At 40.9% G+C, this 19404-nt stretch overlaps 2 protein-coding genes across 2 annotated transcripts in view; one reads left to right on the forward strand and one right to left on the reverse strand.

Annotated features, from left to right (window-relative positions):
* Positions 1-2091, forward strand: part of GLP1R (glucagon like peptide 1 receptor) — an 86877-nt gene extending 84786 nt beyond the window's left edge. The window contains 1 exon segment of the mRNA XM_053972437.1: positions 2052-2091. The gene's annotated coding sequence lies outside the window, so the exon portion shown is untranslated.
* Positions 696-3236, reverse strand: SAYSD1 (SAYSVFN motif domain containing 1). Its single transcript, XM_053973008.1, has 2 exons — positions 2850-3236; positions 696-2770 (listed from the first exon to the last, which is right to left on the reverse strand). The coding sequence occupies exons 1-2, from the start codon at positions 3006-3008 to the stop codon at positions 2480-2482; spliced, it is 450 nt and encodes a 149-aa protein (XP_053828983.1). The 5' UTR covers positions 3009-3236; the 3' UTR covers positions 696-2479.
* Between the last annotated feature and the right edge of the window lie 16168 nt (positions 3237-19404).

Genomic DNA, 19404 nt, shown 5'->3' on the forward strand with positions numbered 1-19404 from the left:
GATGCTGGTCCTGCTTAGTTGTGTGCAAACCTGGGAAAAAAGGTTTCTGCTGCTTGTGCAGCTGTTGGCAAGATGATAGTTTTGCTGTGAAAACAGGAAGTTATAGAAGTGTTCCTAACTCACTGCAGTGCTGGCCAAACAAGTGTGTGTAACAAATTAAAGAGGACAGACATGGGAATAGAGAGCAATTCCATGTGTGGTAACAAACCTGTACTTAGTTGCTGTCATAAGCAAGATTCAACAGCTTGATGTGCTTTTGAGTTAGTAAGCTGTTCTTGTCCCTCCTACTCATTTGTGAACTGAGGGCTCTTGGGCCCACAGAAATAACAGTTAACTTATCTTGGTAGCTTCTGCTTTGTTAGAACACAAGAAAAAAGTAAGTTAACAAAGTGAGTTCTTAGCCAAGCAGAAGGCTGTAGAGGAAATTTTTCACCCCTCTAATTAAGCTCTCACTAGTTCAAATCTTTTTAAATCCCCTCTCAAAACAACTCAGTGGAAGTAACTAACACCAAGCAGAATTACAGCATTTGTGTACTTAGAGACTGAGCAAGGCCTCAATGCCAATTTCTCCATCATACTTTATCTACTTCAGTAAAACCTTTTACAAACCTTTGTTATTCATGCCATCTCTATTTCACAATGTGTAATGTACATTTATTTGAGTAGCATGAAATAAGCAAACCAACACAAAGCACTGGAAGAGACGAATTGTGTCAATTTTTATTTCTTGTGCCTTTTGGCTTCATGCTCACTTACTGTGGTAACTTGTTTCATGAAGCATTAAATACAAGAGTCTATAAATCCACCTGGGTATAATGCAGCTAGAGTGTATACCAAGTGAAAACTTTATTTCCAGCATTGCTGCTATGAATTTTTATAATTTCATTGATCTTACCATATATTTAATATTTATTTGCATGTATTTCCTTGTTTTAAAAAATATCCACAGAACTGAACTGTACAAGATGTCAGATTATTAACTCCCCATAAATATTATACTGATGTCTATTTTTATTGTTGTGAATAAAGTTTTAACTCACAAAATTCCATTGCTTACAGGTGTTTTGAGTATCATCTTAGCCACTTCTTACCCTGTTACTAGAATACTTTTTAAGAATGGAAAGATTCACAGTCTGTGGTTCTTTCAAGGAAACAATGCTTTATATGTTCAACTGTGTGTCCACTACTTTAAAGGTGTTTGACCCTGCTGAGCCTATGTTAATCAAATACAAAATGCAGCATGTTATAGAGTCAAAAGGAATCAGTAAGAATAATGAAAACTCTGGGGGGGTTTTACTGGAGGAGACAGAATATGTGCAAATGACAGAATTTTTTGCCTTCAAATAACAGGACTTGGAATATACATAACAGGCCAAGACAGAAACTGTGAGAATACTATGGAGAGCAACTGAGAGATGCTTATCAGTGTTAACATACTACATGTGCTTTAATGTATTACTCTCTTACTAGTCAGTTAAATTCAAAGCACCACTTTCTTTTGTTTCTACAACCAGTGATCAAACTTGTGTTGAGTCAAGCCTTAACAATGTGTTTAACAATGCATTAAATTAGAAAAGATATTTGAATGACCAATTCAAGAATTTGAAAGACCAATTTGTGACTTTTTTTCTTAACTCTGTCCTCAGAGACACAAGTTCTAGCAGCTGCTCTTCAAAACGATGACTTAATCATAAAATTGTTATGGTTGGAAAAGACCTTACAGATCATCAAGTCCAACTGTCTATGTAGCATCACCATCATAGAACATGTTTTAGAACACTAAAACATGTTCTCAAATGCCACACCCATGTTTTTTCCATGCTGTAAGCAGGTCTGGCTCAATGAAATGATCTAAATATTAAAAACAGCAGTGGATCATACAAATACACTTGCCAGGAATAAGTATTTTTCAGCTTACAATTATGAAAACTGTAATATGAAGCAAAAAGGGGATTTTAATCTGATGTTTCTGTTAGATGAAAGGCACCACTGCAAACCAAAGCAGCAGCCTGTTTTAGGTGTATAACTATTGCTTCTTGTCGTTGCTTCAGAATGAGGTTTCCAGCCGGTGCAGGGAAGAGCAGCAGCAGGCCCTTCTACTGCAGGTGTCGTCAAAACGCCAGCCTTTGTGCCTGTCACCTGTGGCAAAGCTCTCGGGAGCTGAAGCCCTCCCGGTGACACGCTGGCAGCCGCAGCTGTGACACGGCCGTGCCTCTCGGGGCAGTTCCACAGCGGCCGAAACAGCTGCCCGGCCCCAGGAAACGAGACCAGAGCGCAGGCTTTGCTACGGCTTTATTCGGTACCGGCCGGCGCCGTGGGACACGGGGCCAGCAGTAAGGCTTAGGTGTTTTTTTGCACAGGAACAAACCCCCTTTCATTCCCCCAAGCCCCGGCCCTTCCTCGGGGCGGCGGCAGCGGGGCCGGCCCGGCGCGGCTGCTGTGCCGGCCCAGCACAGCGCAGTCCCCGCCGGGCCCGGCGCTACGTGCCCGCGGCGGGCCGGTAGTGCAGCTCCCGCTCCAGCTGCTCGGCCGTCAGCGTCCCGGCGATGGCGGCGCAGCCGGGGTTGAAGACGGAGTAGGCGCTGAGCTCGCCGGGCCGCCGCTCGGCGGGGCCGCGGGTGCCGGCGTACATCCAGTAGAGCAGGGAGAGGACGAAGTACGGCAGCCCGAGCTCCAGCTCTGCGAACAGCGCCAGCAGCACGGCCCACAGCAGCACCTTCAGCAGCAGCGGGCGCGCCCACACCGGAGCCGCCGCAGCGCCGGGCCGGACCTGCGGAGGCGGCGGGGAGACGCGGCGTCAGGCACCGGCCGGCCGCCGCACTCCCCGCCCCGCCCGCCTCGGCGCTCACCTGAGCGCCGCCCCCCGCGCCCTCCGCGGCTGCCCGCGGTCCTTCGGTGGCCTCCGGAGCCACGGCCTTTCCCGGCGGCTCGGCGGGGCGCGGAGCGGCGGCAGAGCTACTACGGGCGGCGCGGAACTGCGCGAGGCGCCGCTCCACGGCCGCCGCCATGGCCGAGCCGCGCCTGCGCCAGGCCCGTGACGGCCCGGGGAGAGGCGGGGCCGGAGAACGGGGAGCTGCGAAAGGGGCTGGGGTCCCACCGCGGGGAGCCGCAGGCAGCTGGGCAGCCTCTCCTCGCCGTCCGCGATGGACAACAGAGCCGGCGATTCGCTCTGCAGAAAAGCTGTAATTCACCAGAGACCTCTCGTGTTTTGTTTTCACACAATCATTGTGCTGGAAAAGGCGTCTGAATTATAGTTCGCCCTTGACCAAACACCAAATCAAATAGATTATTGCATTAAATGCCATGTCCAGCCATTTCTTGAACGCCTGTAGATATGGTGACTTCACCTCCTTCCTGGGTAGGCCATTCCAGCGTCTAATCCAGCTTCTTTTGTGAAGAAGTTCCTCCCATCCAACCTAAGCCTCGTCTGGCGCAGCTGAGGCTGTATGCCCTTACGCTGTCGTTGGTTGCCTGGGAGAAGAGGCTGACGCTCACCTGGCTACAACTTCCCGCAAGCCACCTCTTCTCTGGGCTGAACAACCTCAGGGACTAATGTTGGCACCAAAAGGAAGAGGGGATGGAGAGAATAAAGCATGGAGTGACCAAAGCCCGGGGAGGGAGAAAGAGGTGTTCAGAGCCAGGCTGACCAGCCCCATTTGCCTTGGGAGTTCGAGCAGAGGTTTTAGTAGAGCGCTGAGCAGCTGGGGCAGGGCAGCGAGCAGGAGGAGGAGAGCACCGCGCTGGGCTTGGCCGCTCACCATGTGGTGCCAGGAGCCCGGGCTCGCCCTGTGCCCTTCTCTGCTGGCCCTGGAGAAAAGCCTGTGGTGGGCTCCCTCCAATGCAGGCCCACGGGCCTTGCCAGCATCCATCCCACACTCTCTTTAAGTCAGCTAATAACATTGGGAAAAACAGCTCTATCACATCATGTTCCGGCTATCGGCACTGCCAAGAAATAAAAATTTATTTACAGAATCTGTCTCTTAGCCTCAGGAGTAAAATATCTATCACTCTCTAGCAGTAATAGTCAGCAATGAACCATCATTTCATCCTGCAGTGCTGTTTCCAGTTACTTATAGCCTTCTCAGAAGTGACCTTTGGGGCTGAATGTCTCATGCATGTGTCAGCTCAGAAGTGAATATGAGAAGTCTAATAAAAATCAATTTGGGTGTTCTTAAGTTATCTTAATGTGGAAAAAATGGTGTTTTTTCCCAGCAAAATAATTTTTCAAATGCCTATTTTATGCTTGGTTACAAAATGACTTTCTTTTAACCTTCCGATTTTGCAGAGAGTGACGCAATGGATAAAATTTTTCTCTTTATTTGTGGAAATTTGATTTTGAAATAACAGTCAAAAATATTTTAAGATAGCCTGCACAGGACATTATTTTATTTTATTTTATTTTATTTTATTTTATTTTATTTTATTTTATTTTATTTTATTTTATTTTATTTTATTTTATTATTTTATTTTATTTTATTTTATTTTATTTTATTTTATTTTATTTTATTTTATTTTTCTTCCTCTTGTTCTACTGTTCATGGAAATAGCTCCTTGTTCTATAGACTTCATTAGTCAAAGTAATAGTTTTATGTGAATAATATATAAAATATCACCTTTGCAAGCTGCACCTGGTGATACTTATGTAGTCAGATTTTACTCAAGATTTACCAGGTTTAGTATGTATTTGCTATTATGCATCCATATAGCTATTTTATGGCTATTTTATAGGGCTACCTGTATTGCTATGTGTAGTTAGGATACATAGAAGAGTGGATGAATCATGCCTTTGAAGCTTAAGAGCATTCCAGTAACTAATCTCTAAATGAATGTTACACTGTGGATAAATACCTAAACAATTTTTTATCCATAAAGCCTTGAATTACTTCAATATATCCTGTTTTAAACAAACAGCTGAATTGTATAGACATTTCATTTTGTTTGTTTGTTTGTTTAACAAACCATATGAACAATTTGTTCCCTACTCCAGTGCTTACAGAAGAACTTGGCAGTTCACCAAGCTTAATCTTTGGATCCTCAGTGGTTAGAAGGGCAGAGGGGATGTGGAAAGGCTGAAGAACACTTCTGTGGGACTTGAATCACTTTATGCCTTCCTCTATATATGAGAAAAACAAATTGAGTATAGTGGGTTTGTAGGTGTGAGACTAAAGTATTTCTTCCCTTGTGCCACAGCCAATGGTGAATGTTGGGTGCTATTGATAGATCTCTAAAGCTGCTTTCTTTATGAAGGAAGTTCTGGAACTGCCCATCAACTTCTAGGAGGCAGCATTAAGATCACTTTAAAAACTTCTTTTTTTTAAACTTGTTTCATACTAAATCATAATACAAATCAGTTCACATGCGTATTTCTCTCTGCCAAGAGAGCCTTTTTTCTTCATACATTTCCACTTCAGTGATTTTAAAACCTTTTCCTCTATCCCAGTAATCAACTTTTTGTTATATTTTAATATTTATGACAGAGAAGAATCATTGCATTCTGTTGTCAGCCAAGTATCATCAGCTTAAGGAACGAAGGTTCCAAGCCATTAGGAACTTTGTCTATGGAACTCTATCAGCAAGTGAAATGAAGGAGGTGAAAGAATTGACAGAACAAGAAAGATGGCAAAGCCATACCCAAAGTGCAGTTGACTTTATACTTTTGGGGCAGTGACTGCAGAGTTTTTCCTAATTAATTTTCAAATATGTTCACTCTTTCATGCCCCTTAAGAAAGGAAGAGAAGTGAAAACTAATTAGATTAGGTATTTTTACATGACAGATGACATTAGAACTATTTGTGGTAAAATACCAACACAGGTGAGTTAACCTAAGCATTGATAGCAACATTCAGATCCTGTGGCGCCCTTTGCATGTGCCACATCAGCCGCCTGTCACCAGGTCTTGGTGTCAGCCACCTCCTTGCTCAATAGTACAGGCTTGGGGCCTTGCCCAGTTGTTTGCAGTGTTGTTGCTTGCCTCCTACAGCTGCAGATACCTGTTTGTGTATGCCAGCTTCTTCAGATATCAACAGTAATCAAGTCACATTAATTCTCTTGATGGATTAATCTAATTCATTGTCAGGAGCTCTCTCCTTGATGAGATAAGCGTTCACACTCACACTGACTTGCTAAGTGCCATAAATGCAGACAGAAGGGCAACCCATTATTAATAAAATGACCTAGCTTAATTAGTTCAATGTAGCTAAGGGAGCATTAACTCTAGTTGTTGAGGTCTTGCAGAACATGTATAAAATAGATTGAAGTGCACAGATTCATATTTCTCTAATTCCATAGAGAGCTTTCTGCATATCCATTTACTAATCAGTTCTAAACTACAGAGAAGAACTGCTTTCTTTGTAAAAAATGGTCATTAATTTTCCTTCTTAAAATAGCAGCATCGGGGTACTTTGCCATTAGACATAAAGAATTTTTTTCTGTCTTTTTATTGAACTCGTTTAGCTTCTCAATTGCAAATTTTCAGGTCTGTGTGGTTTTGAAACATGTGCATTTGTATATTCAGCAGTGCATGCTAAAGAGTTCTCAGACACTAGCACTTATGTTCCTGCTTTATATGCTGAAGTGCTTTATATTCAAGCATATTTAAAATTGGACAAAGCAGAGTTATTAATATTTTTGTCACAACTCTGAAATGTTCCTCATCATTTAATGAGAAACTTCCATTTGAGGGAAAACAGAGAAAATCTCCCTCACTAGTTCAGTCTCAGAAGTAAGTGTCAGATATTTAGTGAAATCATTGTAACGGAAACGGGAGATGAGCTATTTTACTACTTTTGGAAGATAACACCCAATGAGCACTCTAGGTGGGATTGTTTTGCCATGTTCATAACTTTGATCTGATTCCAAAGTCAAAGTTTTGGGAACTGTTTTAAAACTTAAAAAATTAAGAATACTGTCTTTTGACTTTTATCATATAGCTATGGTAGGAAAAAAGCCATTTGCCACTTGATATTCCTCATAACTCAAATGAAAAGAAACATGTTTTGTCTCTCCTGTCTGCCAACATACTGCTGGATTTAATCAGTCTCCTCTTCTCAAACCTTTATTTGGAAAAAAAAAATTGTAACTTTATTATCAAATACTGTGAAGTTGGAAATACAGCTCTTTGGGCTTGGTGTGAATATTTTTTATACTAGGTTTGTATAGCACTTAGACATAACAGCTCTTGAATGCACCTAGATGCTGTAATAGCATTGTCCCAGACAGGAAATATGAAGCAAAAACAATGTCAGATAAGATCTTAAAACCAATTGCAGATCTGAGTTCTTGTTCCACATCTATTTCCTTTAATCCACTGTAGTTTAAAATACAGAAAATTCTAGATGCTAGACAGTGAATAAAGAGTGAGAAGACAGAAATGGGCTACATTACCCCCTTACACACGTACACAGTCTTCAGAAGCCTTTCATTGAGAGTGCACTGTAAACTTTAATGCTCATGTTGGCTGTCAGTTTTACACATCCACATCTACCAAAAAAAACAAGAGGGAGAAGAACACTGACAGGTTTCATTTTTAGAGGAGCAGAATGCCCTAGAAAGGTGTTGCAGCAACCTTTGCTCATGCCTTCAATCCTCTGCCCTGTGTAGGACAAATCATCATGCAGAAGAGCTGCTCTATCATTGCAGTTGTTAGTGTGAATTCCAGCCAGCTGGTTGGAACCTCAGGCTCTTGCTGATAAATATAATTTCCCTATAAATGTTTCAAGGGCTGAGACTTCAACTGCGCCCCTGCAATAGGTATACCAGGTGTAAGGGCTTGGAGCTATTTCTGAATTACCACAAATTATTCAGCAGATTACAAGATGAAGGAGGGAGATATCGTGGCGTTCCTCTTCCTCCTGGGCTCTAAATGAAAGAAGTCCAAACTATTACTTCTGGCAAGCTGTTAGATTGTATAGAAATATTATCAGTTTGCTTTTTCTGGCAATTTCTTCTCTTCATTATCTCCTTTTGTCTCAACACCTACACTGGATTTTGGAATATTTATGATGTTTACCACCAGGAGTGATAGATTACAAGCTTTAGGGATAAGGCCTTCCCTAATGCTTTCAACAAAAAGAATAAACTGGACAGTGCACCAAGAGAATGAGCCATTCAGCATGAGTGGGAAAAAGGCTTTTCCAAATTGATATTTGAACATGTGATATACCAAGTGCTTCTTTCCAATCTGATACAGAATATTAAAAATAACTGATTGTCATTTGTTATAGAGGTTTTGAGCTTCAAGCTCCCTTCAGTAATACACAAAGGTTGTGCTGGGGCTCACCCCTGAAAATTAGTGGATGGCACACATAAATATAAAATGGGTACACTGGTAATGAACTTAATCCCTAAATTCATTTTCCAGTAATGGAAAGAATTTTATGGGTTTGAGAATCCTGAGGGAAAGGCAGGAGCAATAAGCTTTATATCACACTCATGTAATAAGGCTGGGGCATCACCAGAATCACCTGTGAAAAACCTGGTGTCCATGGAGGAGGTGCACCTGTGGTGATGCATCACACAGTATGGGCATCACCACAAGTACAAAGTTCCCCAAGCACCCATTCATTTTCTAATGGAAGTGGTCATTATTTTTTAATGCTCTGTGCTAAATCCAGAGTTATCAGATATCTCGGCCAGGTACCAGAGCAGTTTAGCACCCCTAGGGATGAGTGGTTTGAGAATCCCTTATTAATTTCATAGAAAATAGGACATGAGGATGTTCTGCTCAGTTAGTATGTCAGCACTTTTGTAGCACACAGAAGCACCCACGAAAAAAGAGTTCCAATCCCTAGAGTAAAGATCTTGTGTGTGCCTGTCTTGGATTGCAATCATGCAATCTAAATTCTGTCCCAGTCCCTCACCCCTGTTTAGGTGACTGTACCTGCTCTATTTATGTCACATCAATTTTGAATTGGGTCAGACTCCAGACTGCATCTGATCTATGTGTAATGGTCTAATTAAATTTCAGCTCTGCTCTAGGAGATTACATGCTATTTTAGATCTTATCCCCAAATGATGACTTTTAATTTATTAATAAATACCAACAAATTTATCTTGTTGATTGTATAGAAAACACAGGAACCCAATTGGATAACAACCAATGTAAAAAGTGCAATCGTAGTTCAGATCAGAATTCCTTGCTTTTAAATTTAAATTTAATAGGGTATAATTCACAGAGAGAGTATTTTTCATGCCAGTATTTGTTCTAATAAATGGAATAAAGATCTGGAAGAAAAACCTATGTAAAACAAAATGCAAAGAGAAGAAAGATGTAAGAAAGTCTTGAATCCAAAAAGGACTTGCAGAAATACAGCCTTTGCTAACTGCTGAAAGCTATTAAATGGTAACTTGGGGTTTTGGAACAGATTAATAAATCTTTGATTTAAACACACTGCCAGCCCTGACTTGCAAAAAACTCACAAGTTCAATACTCCAAAATCCAATACATAATACCTTCCTCTGACATCCTCAAAAAGTGGAAAATCCTTAGTTTTCCACTAGTTACCACTTTGTCTTGAACTTACTTTCCTGGCTTGGGTCTGACTGTGAGATCTGAAGAAACACATATCAAGCAGCACATCAAGCAGAGACTCAGCAACAGTCTCCTCTCATTAGAGGCTGAGATACAGTATCAGGAGTGTGAAGACCAGTGGGTGGGACTGGAGGAGTACAGGGAGGAGATAAGAACAAGGGAACTCATGTAAGAGTAGCAGAGATGAAGCTGGAGACAATCTGGTGGGTCCAAAGGAAACCGAGACACCAAACCAGATCCTCAGTTTTCCTGAAATGATGTGACCCTGTAGGGTTAAAACCTGACCCCACTGAAGTCAGTGACGACTTTGCCAGGACTCTACTGGAGTTGGTATTACATTCCTGGTGGACCAAACTGAGCTCATACCTTGCTATCTGCTTGGTGAGACCTGTGGGCTTCATATAAAAGATCTTCATGTTACTTCCCTTAAAAATAAACTGACACAGCAATGAAAACCTTGCAACTTTTTTTTTTAACCATGACAAACCTATCCAATTTATTCCCTTTATTAGGCTGCAAGCATGCCTCACAAATCTTGTGCCTTATGCTTTCTAAAATAACATAAATTGCATGAGGACAATTAATACCCAAGCAAGATTAACTTCTTATAATTTAGATTGGAAAGACAACCTGGAATGGGGCTGTCTCTGAATTTATGGCAAGTAAAGCTCAGAACTGGGTCTGGCTCTTGCAGCACAGTAAGAAATGTGGAGTGTTCATCCTGTCTCTGGTAGGTTTAGAAACTGTAAACTGTGTTTCAGCATTTTTGTCCTGACCCTGAGGGACACTCAGCATTGCAGCAAGTTCAGCATCTAACCTCCTGTCTGGGTTCTCTCTGCAGTCAAACTTGACCAGAGTTTCAGTATTTGTCTTGACTGTGGCTTCATAGGTCATGATTTGAGCAACGAAGCTATGAAAGGAAGGGGAAAAAAACAAGAAAAGCATGCTTTGTATGTAGTGGCTAAGCAGAAATTTCAGATGGTAGAAAAGACTGAGGACCATTTCTAGATCATTTATTAATCTCGGAGGGCAGGAAAGGATGCAGTACATTCTTTTGTCAGCTCTTCCAAAGGATGACTAAGTGGCTTTCATAGGCAGGATATTGCAAACATTTTAACAATACTATCCTATCATTTCTGTTTTAGCAGTCTAGTAATGACAACAATATGCAGCAGACAAGGCATGAATTCGTGAGAGAGAAATATTTACAGATTAAAAGGTCTAACATTTAGGTTCCTAAATTAAATATAAACAGACAGCAACAAAATTTTCCACAGTTTTGTACAATCAAAGTACTTGCAGGAGAGTACTGGAAGTATATTTCTGGAAGGGAAGTATACTGGAAGTATATTTCTGGAAGGGAATTAGACACCACGAATAGAGGAAGAAAATATACACTGTTGAATTCTGGCCTTAAATCCATAACAGTGTATATTTTCTTCCTCTATTCGTGGTGTCTAATTCCCTTCCAGAAATATTCCACTGAATTTCAAAATTTGCTAGGTTGTTTGGGTTTGTTTTTTTTTAAGATTCTTTTGAGTAGCGAATCGGGGGGCAAGAGAGCTGCGGAGTCACTCGACACCATGAACCGAAGGAGAAATGACAGCACCCTCTGCTGCCATTTTAGATTATTACCTTAAAGATTTCTCCGTTAATCTCACTGGTTTTATCTTTCCTGCGAAAAAACTGACAGAATCTTTGGCTCATAATTTTTATTTCATTTTAGGAGGATTGTGACTGCCTTATGCTTTATTTCTATTTTGTTTCTTTGCAAGTGACTATTGTATTCTTCAATTCAGACTAATTTGTCCTTTGGAGTGTAAAAGGAAGTGAAATTTTAAATCTGTGACTTCTGCTTATGTGAGATAAGGTTCACCTTTCCAAATACACCTTGCTTTCAATAAACATGGTTTTTATCACATGTACACATGTGTACGTATATTTTCAATATATATTTTCTAAAACCCACTTTCTGACTGATGAGCCAAAGAGCCCAACAGGTTTCATCTCCACTTCATACAGCTGACACTGTGGAGCTGCACAATTAGGATTACATCTCCCTTTTGCCTGCTGCACACAGGTGATTCTGACACTGAGCTCCCAAGGATGTAGTGGTGGATTGACTACAGAGACCTGAAGGGATTTATTTCCATGATTAGGGACTGAGGTAAAATTTGAATTCTATTAAATGAATATATACTCCCTCTCTAATTTCCACTTCCCTTCTGTGATGGACATATGGTTTTGGTTCTGAGTTAAATAAGTTATAAAATAAAAGTAAAATTGCAGGAACTTTATTTATGTACTTATGGAAGTCAATTTATTTGCTGTAGACCTGATTTGATAGTTGCTTTTAATTCCTTCACAAGCATGAAGAGAGTGAAATATATTGGATTTATAATATTGTGATTTACACAAAGGCATATCTGTCTCTAGCCTGTGGGATACTGAAAATGGAGCTCTGGACCAATTCCAAGAAAATCCTTTACTTAAAACTTCATGTGAGGTATTAAGACAAAAACTGATTAAGTCTTTGTTTATATGTAAGGTCTGTTTCATTAAATGAACTTCAGAGTTCAGTTTCAGGTTTTCCAGCTACTGCGTTTTCTTTCCAGAGGAAATTTACTAAGTATTCTGTCCTCTTTCTTGCCTTCTTCTTGTTTTTTAATGTTCAGTATCAACATTTTAAATTGAAGTGCTAGGAAAAATTCTTCTGTATTAATTAAAAGAAACTGTTCTGCTGGCTGTGGATTTAAAACATTGGGTATTAATATTCATTCATGTTCTTGAATAAAAGTGATTTTCAGGAGAAAAATGTGATGTAAATACAGATAACGTACATGAAATGCTAGGATTTTGTTGGGGAGAACAAACACATAATTATCCCAGGATTACTTTTGCTTCATGCAATTTCCCAAATTTTTTAGCATGCAGTAAACCAACAAAACCAATAGGGAATCAGCAGGACAGAACTGATCAGGTTCTCAGTAGGCATCAGCTGGTACATGAAAATCACTAGTGCTGCATATGCATAAATTAGCTAGTATCTGGCCCAGGATTCCTCATGGAAGGTACAGGCCCAGTGCTAAGTCTCATATGGTTGGCTCAGTTCAGTATTTGTTTCTATTTCTGGGAAAAATTCCTAGGAGATTGAACAGAATGGCCTCTGCACTAAAGTTGTATTTACTGTGCATCACTACCTGTAGGATTTACAGCCAAATGAACCCTGTCACCAGACCTATCACAGTTTGGGTCTGTTTTTAGTTGCCATCTCAGCCTCACTTCACAAGTGAGTTGATTCCTTTTCCTGTTGTGTTTTCTTGTTCTCCAGTCTTGTCTGATTGAAGAAAAATGAAATCCACGTTCCCTGGCCACAGCCTCGGTCCTCCCATCCCCTCCTCAGCTTTTATTAGGGCCATAAGGCTTCGGAGGCCACTTCCACCTGACAGTGCTTAGGTGCTTCATTATAACTGTGTCTGTTAATGCAGGCTCAGGTCCCTGGAACAGCAAATCGAAATTAGGGGGAATATCTGTACGCAGCTCTGCACGTTCTTTCCCTGTTCGTGACATCCACCTCTGTACGAGTCCGTGTTCTCACACCTCTCCATGCCCACTAGGTGGTAGCAAAAAGGCGTTGTTGGGAGCGGAGGGGTTTGCAGGGCTCTTCCATCCTTCTCCCGGGAATCTGCAGGACAGAGCCGGAGTCAGGCCGCTGCTGCTGCTGACCAGGTGGGGGAAACCCTGAAGACCTTCAGTTGTACAAATCCGAAACCACAAGCTTGCTAAAGAGTAAATCCTTCTCGAACTCTAGGAACATGTAAGGAAGGCAAGTTGTTTTGTCAAAGCCACAAAATGGGTAGTAGGGAGTTCTTGGGGATTTTCTCCTCGAAAGCATTTCCAAAACCTGCAAAGGAATGTTCCTGGGCATTGCTGTCCCACACACTTGTTGTCAAATGTGTGGAGATTTCCATGTTCAGCTCATTCCATCAGGGTATGCTACATATAGCAAAAGCATCCCTAGGGAAAGTGCTAGAGGTCAAAGACTGCAGCGAGGTAAAGGCAGCTCATATCATGCTGATGACATTATTCCTTCATTTAAAAATACCTACATTTAATAAATTAACTGAGCTGTCTGTTGGGATGAAAATTCAGGTAGAAGCTTGAAGACCCAAACATGGGTCTCCTTCTGGTCCACACCTGTAACATAACTAGCACTAAAACCTAGTAAAAAACTATGAAACTTCTGATCTTATAGTTTTCCTTTTCTATATGGGGACAAACTCAGTATTTTTTGAATGGAAGATGAGATTATTTTTGGTGAAGGAAGAAAAAAAAGAAAAAAAGAAATGCCTTAAAGTAATTGGAGCGTTTACATGGGAAAGGAAAGAAAATAAAGAAAAATCTCTCATTCAAATTATAGCTCTGCTTGATTCAAGGTAAGCCTTGATTTTAGTGGGCAGCTTTACCAGAGACTGGGGTCTCTACATTAGTTCTACTGGGCCACCTCATGGGACACAGTGATGCAGTCTGTGCCTACCCAGCCTCTGCCTCTTTGAAGGTCTCTCTCAACATGTTAATCAAAATTACGCTACAGGAAACATCTTCTGCTGAAACATTGTTGCAATATATTTGGCTAACAAAAAAAGCATATTTTATTTGGAAAATTCCTCCAGGAACTCCTGACCATCTTTGTTCAATGGAGCAGGAGGGCCATGATTTCAGAGTAAAAACAGCAAGCTCAGCAAACTGCCTGACCTCTCATGCACATACAACTTCCCAGCTGCTGAAGCCTAATAAAAGAGTGGCAGAATGACTGTGGAGTCATTTGGTACCAACCAAGTACCACTGGGAAAAATGCAGTTTGCTTCTCTTCTCCTGCTCCTCAGTGTTTAAGCTGCAACAGTTCAGATATCTTTGGAGAAATCCTCACCAGAGTGCAATTTAGTTGAGTTCTTATTGTTCTGCATGAAAAAAGCAGAGCAAGCAAAGAAAAAGAAACAAACAAACAGAACAATCCCAGTAACTATTAAAAGTGAAATGGTTCAAGAGCAAAAATTCAGAAAATGTTCCCCATCAAGCTGGATTATTTATATTAGCCTTTCATTCCTGCATTCCTGCAGGTTTGATTCAGAGGCAAAGTATCAATAATTTGCATATTTTCATCATGTTATCAATAACCCAGAGGAAATAATTTCACAGGGATAAACTGTTCAGCAATTTCTGTGGTATATTAACCACAAGCAAGCCTTTCTTGAATGTCAGACCTTTACTTCTGCTCTCCTTTTTGTCACTATATTTTCTTTTTTTTTAAGCAATATTGAAAACAAACCAAAACAAAAGCCCTGGTTTATTTGACCATTACTTAACTTCATATCCTTTTCACAAGACAAGTTTGCCCTGGAACCCAATCCCTGTAGCACTTCCATTTCCTCATATAAATTGTTATTTGTCACAGTTCCTGCATTTAAGTTATAACCCTGTCTTGCTCCATTTTTAGATTTCACTGTAAAAAGAATGATTTAAATCAAGGTGAATACATTTCTGTTAATGTGGTGGACTTCACAAAGGCTTTTCCTGATGTCAGATCTTCTCTAGTTTCTTGACAAATACCATTGCTTTTGTAGATGATTTTTCCCACTAACAGGATATGTAGCCTTTCACCTCTAAGATGCTGTTTTGAATCCTGACCTTCTCAATTGCCAAACAAGTGTCAAAGAGCAGCAATTTGGATTGCAAGACTTGAAGAATCTTGATGTAATTTCCAGGGAAAAGATGTTCAGAAAGCATAGAAGTCCCTTTCTTCTGAGACTGGCCTTGCTCACTGAAGAGTTAATAATGAGAAACTAAAGTTAGACCAGCTCAGTTATGAAATAAAGTGGACATTCTCAGTAAGTCATGCAATTAAGTAGCTTACAGATTTAGCAGGCTTCAGGGTCAGAAAGAGGGTATCCAGCAAGCAGAAGCTTGTGCTGTACATGCCATGCTAATGGAAGCTTTAATGCCTTTGCTTTACCGCCACCATAAAGAAGGGTCTGGTGACAGCAGCATCCCCAGCACACCTAGTGACTTTTTGGTGCCTACCAGTGCTTTCCCCAAACCAGGGCTTGTGTACAAGCAGAAAAAGCATAGGTTTCCTTTTTGCATGCCTGAACCTTACCTACCCTGTGGTTAAACAGAGTGTTCTGCTATCAGGTTCTTCACGGATAATGGTCCAGGACACGCAGTAATAATGAACCCTCTTGCCCCGTGCAATTTCATTAACCTTTCTCATTTTGTGCTTATGAGCTTTGCAACCTCAAATGTCACCTTATTTTCTGCCATCAGATGCATGAGTTCATCATGCACAGTTTTATTTATAAATATAATATCACCTTGTTTATTTGAGCCCCAGAGATTTTGGGTAAACACAGAGCCTGAACAAATGGGGATGCTGGGGCTGAGCATAAAGTTCAGCCTTTTCTGAGCACTCTGTGCTGCCTTTGTAAGAGCAGGTAGTCATCCTAAACAAATGAGAGACCATAAGGAGAGCAAGCAGAAGCAGGACTCAAATCCAAAGATTTTACACACATACACATGCACAAAATTAAATTCACTTACATTAAAAAAATACAAAACCAAAACCAAAACTCCAGAACTCCTATACACTCTGCATAAAGCATGGAGACAAGGAAGAAGGAGCTACCCTGACCCATATGGTGCTGGGACAATAAAGATATTGCAGTTGGCTCTTGCCAGTCCTCCTGTTGTTGCTTCCCATCTTCACCTTTTGGGGATAGTAAAGTGAAGTGGATTCCAGCTGCCCTGGCACTGCCCTGGTGAGCCATTATACTTTTCTGTCAGCGCTGGGTAGACACAGTGTTCAGGAATTTTCCAATTTTTTTGGCTATAAAACAGTCCTTTTGGTTCTGGCAGGTCTCTTCCTTTTCTTCCTGGTGCATGCTGAGGTGAAGAAACTGCAGTGTTTCCCAGCACTATCTAGGGCATCCATGAACAACTTCCCCTTGGCTAAAGTAGTCTCTGACAGACCTTTTGTCCCTGACACAATTATAAATGTCCTACTTTGACTTCACAATCTTCAATCCTTTTTTTCTCACACCTTTTGTTGTCCTTCTGACGTTTCTGGTTTTGTTGACTTTTTTCCCGGCATTTTGCTATTTCTTTGGCTCTGGGATGTTGTCTTGATCCTACTGATTTATATATTTTTACTGTGTCTTTATTTATTCCACACCCCAACCTTGAGATAACTAATCATTTTTTGCTCATCATTACCTAGCTCATTTGGCTAGGTAACAAATTTCTTGAAGTCCCTCATGGCTACTTACCATTCCTAGTCCAAGCCTATGCAATTCTCTTCTATAATCAGTGAAGTCCATAGCCCTCCCTCAAAAGGTCAATGAAAGTCATGTTTGTGCATATCAGGACAGAATGTGGTATCAAAAGCTTCAGTTTTTCTATGTGTTACTTTGAAAAAAAACCCTTAAAAATAGAAATATGGAAAGAAGTGAAGGTTCTTTTCCCAATCCACATTTCTCACTAAAGCAGAGATATTTCTTACCTTAGTGATGCAGGTTTTCATTTCTACCCACTATCCCAAAAGATCCAGATGGGTGTTTCTCAGGAGCTTAGGAATATGATGTCATGAAGTGTTTTTCTAGGGCTCTCAAGACCCCTACTTTGAGCATTCACCTACCTGCAAACCTTTCCCACCTTGCCTCAGATCACCAAATCTGCTGTGCTTTTTTAGATCTACCTGCTCTGCTTTGGTGATATTCCAATCTGCCATATTCCTTCCCTGTAGCTTGGTGGTCAACCAAAGTCTTCTCTAAGAATCAGAGCTCCTCCTTTATCCAGGATTTCAAAAGGTCAGTCTGCACTTACCAGATGTCAACAAGAAAAAAGTGTTGTCGAAAGAAAATAGCAATATAGTAGAGGAAGAGTATGTAGCCACATAGTATGGATAGCCACATTTATTCATAAAAGTCTCTGCAATCCAGATATCTGTCTCTAATTCATCATAGGAGAAGAGTGGAGAAGGGAATTTGCCTAGAAGAAGAAATAGGGCAGAAAACTTTAGCCAGGTTAGCATTCCCCTCTGCAAATCCCTGGAAAGGTAGAAGGGGTCAGAGCAGTACATCTACCATCTCCCTCAAGTCTGCCTTACACTTGTATTCTCCAAGGCATCTGGAAAAACACAGACCAACTGTTCTATGTGCATCACATTTGAGTTCCATCTCTGAGCAGAGGGAAATGGGGCCCTGGACCCCAAAACCCCTTGGTAACAGAATGCGGCAAGCCATTGGGGACCTCACTGAACCAAAAGGGGAAATTTCTAGTTTGGATTTTGAGAAGATTGCAACACAGGCCATAAAAATTTCCCCAGAGGTAAGTATGAACAAGCAGCCTAGTGTTTGTTGTAGGACATTATAATGGCAACTGGAGAATTCCTTTATGTATATTGTTGCAAAATGGTACTGAGCAATATTTATGAGTATATTCTTGAACATATTTTCACCCTGGAAGTGACTAATCCTGTGCAGATTTACCGAAAGTTTATCAGAATGTCAGGCAGTGCCAAGGAGCAATGCAGCCGGACCATTGCACGAACGGCAGTGAAGCTTTTAGCAAGGACACCTGGCACAGGAAAAAAAAAATTTAAAACCCAGTTTCCCTTCTGCTTGAGTAGAATTTCTTGACAATACCAAATTATTTTCTTAGAGAACAAAGGGCCTTTTCAAGGAAGAAGGGTCATTTCTACTGACAATAGGTTTCCAAATTCTGAATAAGAAACAAAGCAGACAAATATATTATAAATTATATATTACATATTTACATATATAAAAATATATTGTATATATTTTAAAATAATACATGAATATATTTAATACATAAATATATTTAAAATATATTGAAAAGAGCACTAAACTATCAAACTTAACTCTTTACAGTAAATGGGACATATTTGGACACTCCAGACTCTTTTTTCATAGATGACACTTGCACAGACACTACCCTCTTCATTATTGTACATGAGATTTATAAATTCTTCTGCTGGAACTACTGAAATATTCATTTTAAAACAACAAACAACATTTCCTCACGTGCCAAGGAAAACATGAATTTGAACATCTTAAAGCCTTCCCTAGAGATGGCAGGATTCCCTTGGTTTGTGTGTTACTCCACAGAACTGCATGTTATGCCAGTGGGAGGGAGGGGCGTCTGCTCTGTTTTTTTCCACTAACTTCACAGTGAGGAGCTCTTCTTCTCCAGAGTCCTGTGACAAGTCTTCTTGTTTCCTGACTTTGCTCATCATTCATTTTTGAATCCACCAGGCAGGACAGTTTTGTGCAGGGGGGGGAAAAAAAGTATAAGGGTTTTTGCCCAGACTCCTGTGGCAAGCAGCAGATTTGAGAGGAGGAAGCATGACAGGTTAAGGCTGGTTGAATCTCCTTCAATTTTGGTCCTTCTTCAGAAAACCCATTGCTTCCTGACAGCCAAAAGTTCCTGATCCTCATCTGCTCACCTCTCCATTTAGTGCCTGGTTTCCCTCTGCCACCAAGATCTGTGTGTGGGCTGCTTCTCATGCTCAGCCAGCAGCCCTCTGCAATCAGGGCGCTGCTACTCTGCCTGACTGTGACTCAGAAACAGCTGGGGTCCTTCTACCCTTGGTGCTTGGTTCCTCTTGCCCCAGGTTCATCTCCTATCACACAGTGCCACGCTGGGCTGCCAACTATTCCACTTAGGTAACACTTGGCATTTCCAGCCCCGGGGCCTCAGCACTGACGCAATTTCCAAAATTATTTTTTAAAAAGCCACAAATATTTTGAATTCCTAGCAACTGAAAAACCCCAAAAGCAAGAAAGCTGCATTCTTCTGCC

The sequence above is a fragment of the Vidua macroura genome, chromosome 3 (genome assembly GCF_024509145.1).
Source record: "Vidua macroura isolate BioBank_ID:100142 chromosome 3, ASM2450914v1, whole genome shotgun sequence".
Taxonomy (NCBI): Eukaryota; Metazoa; Chordata; class Aves; order Passeriformes; family Viduidae; genus Vidua; species Vidua macroura.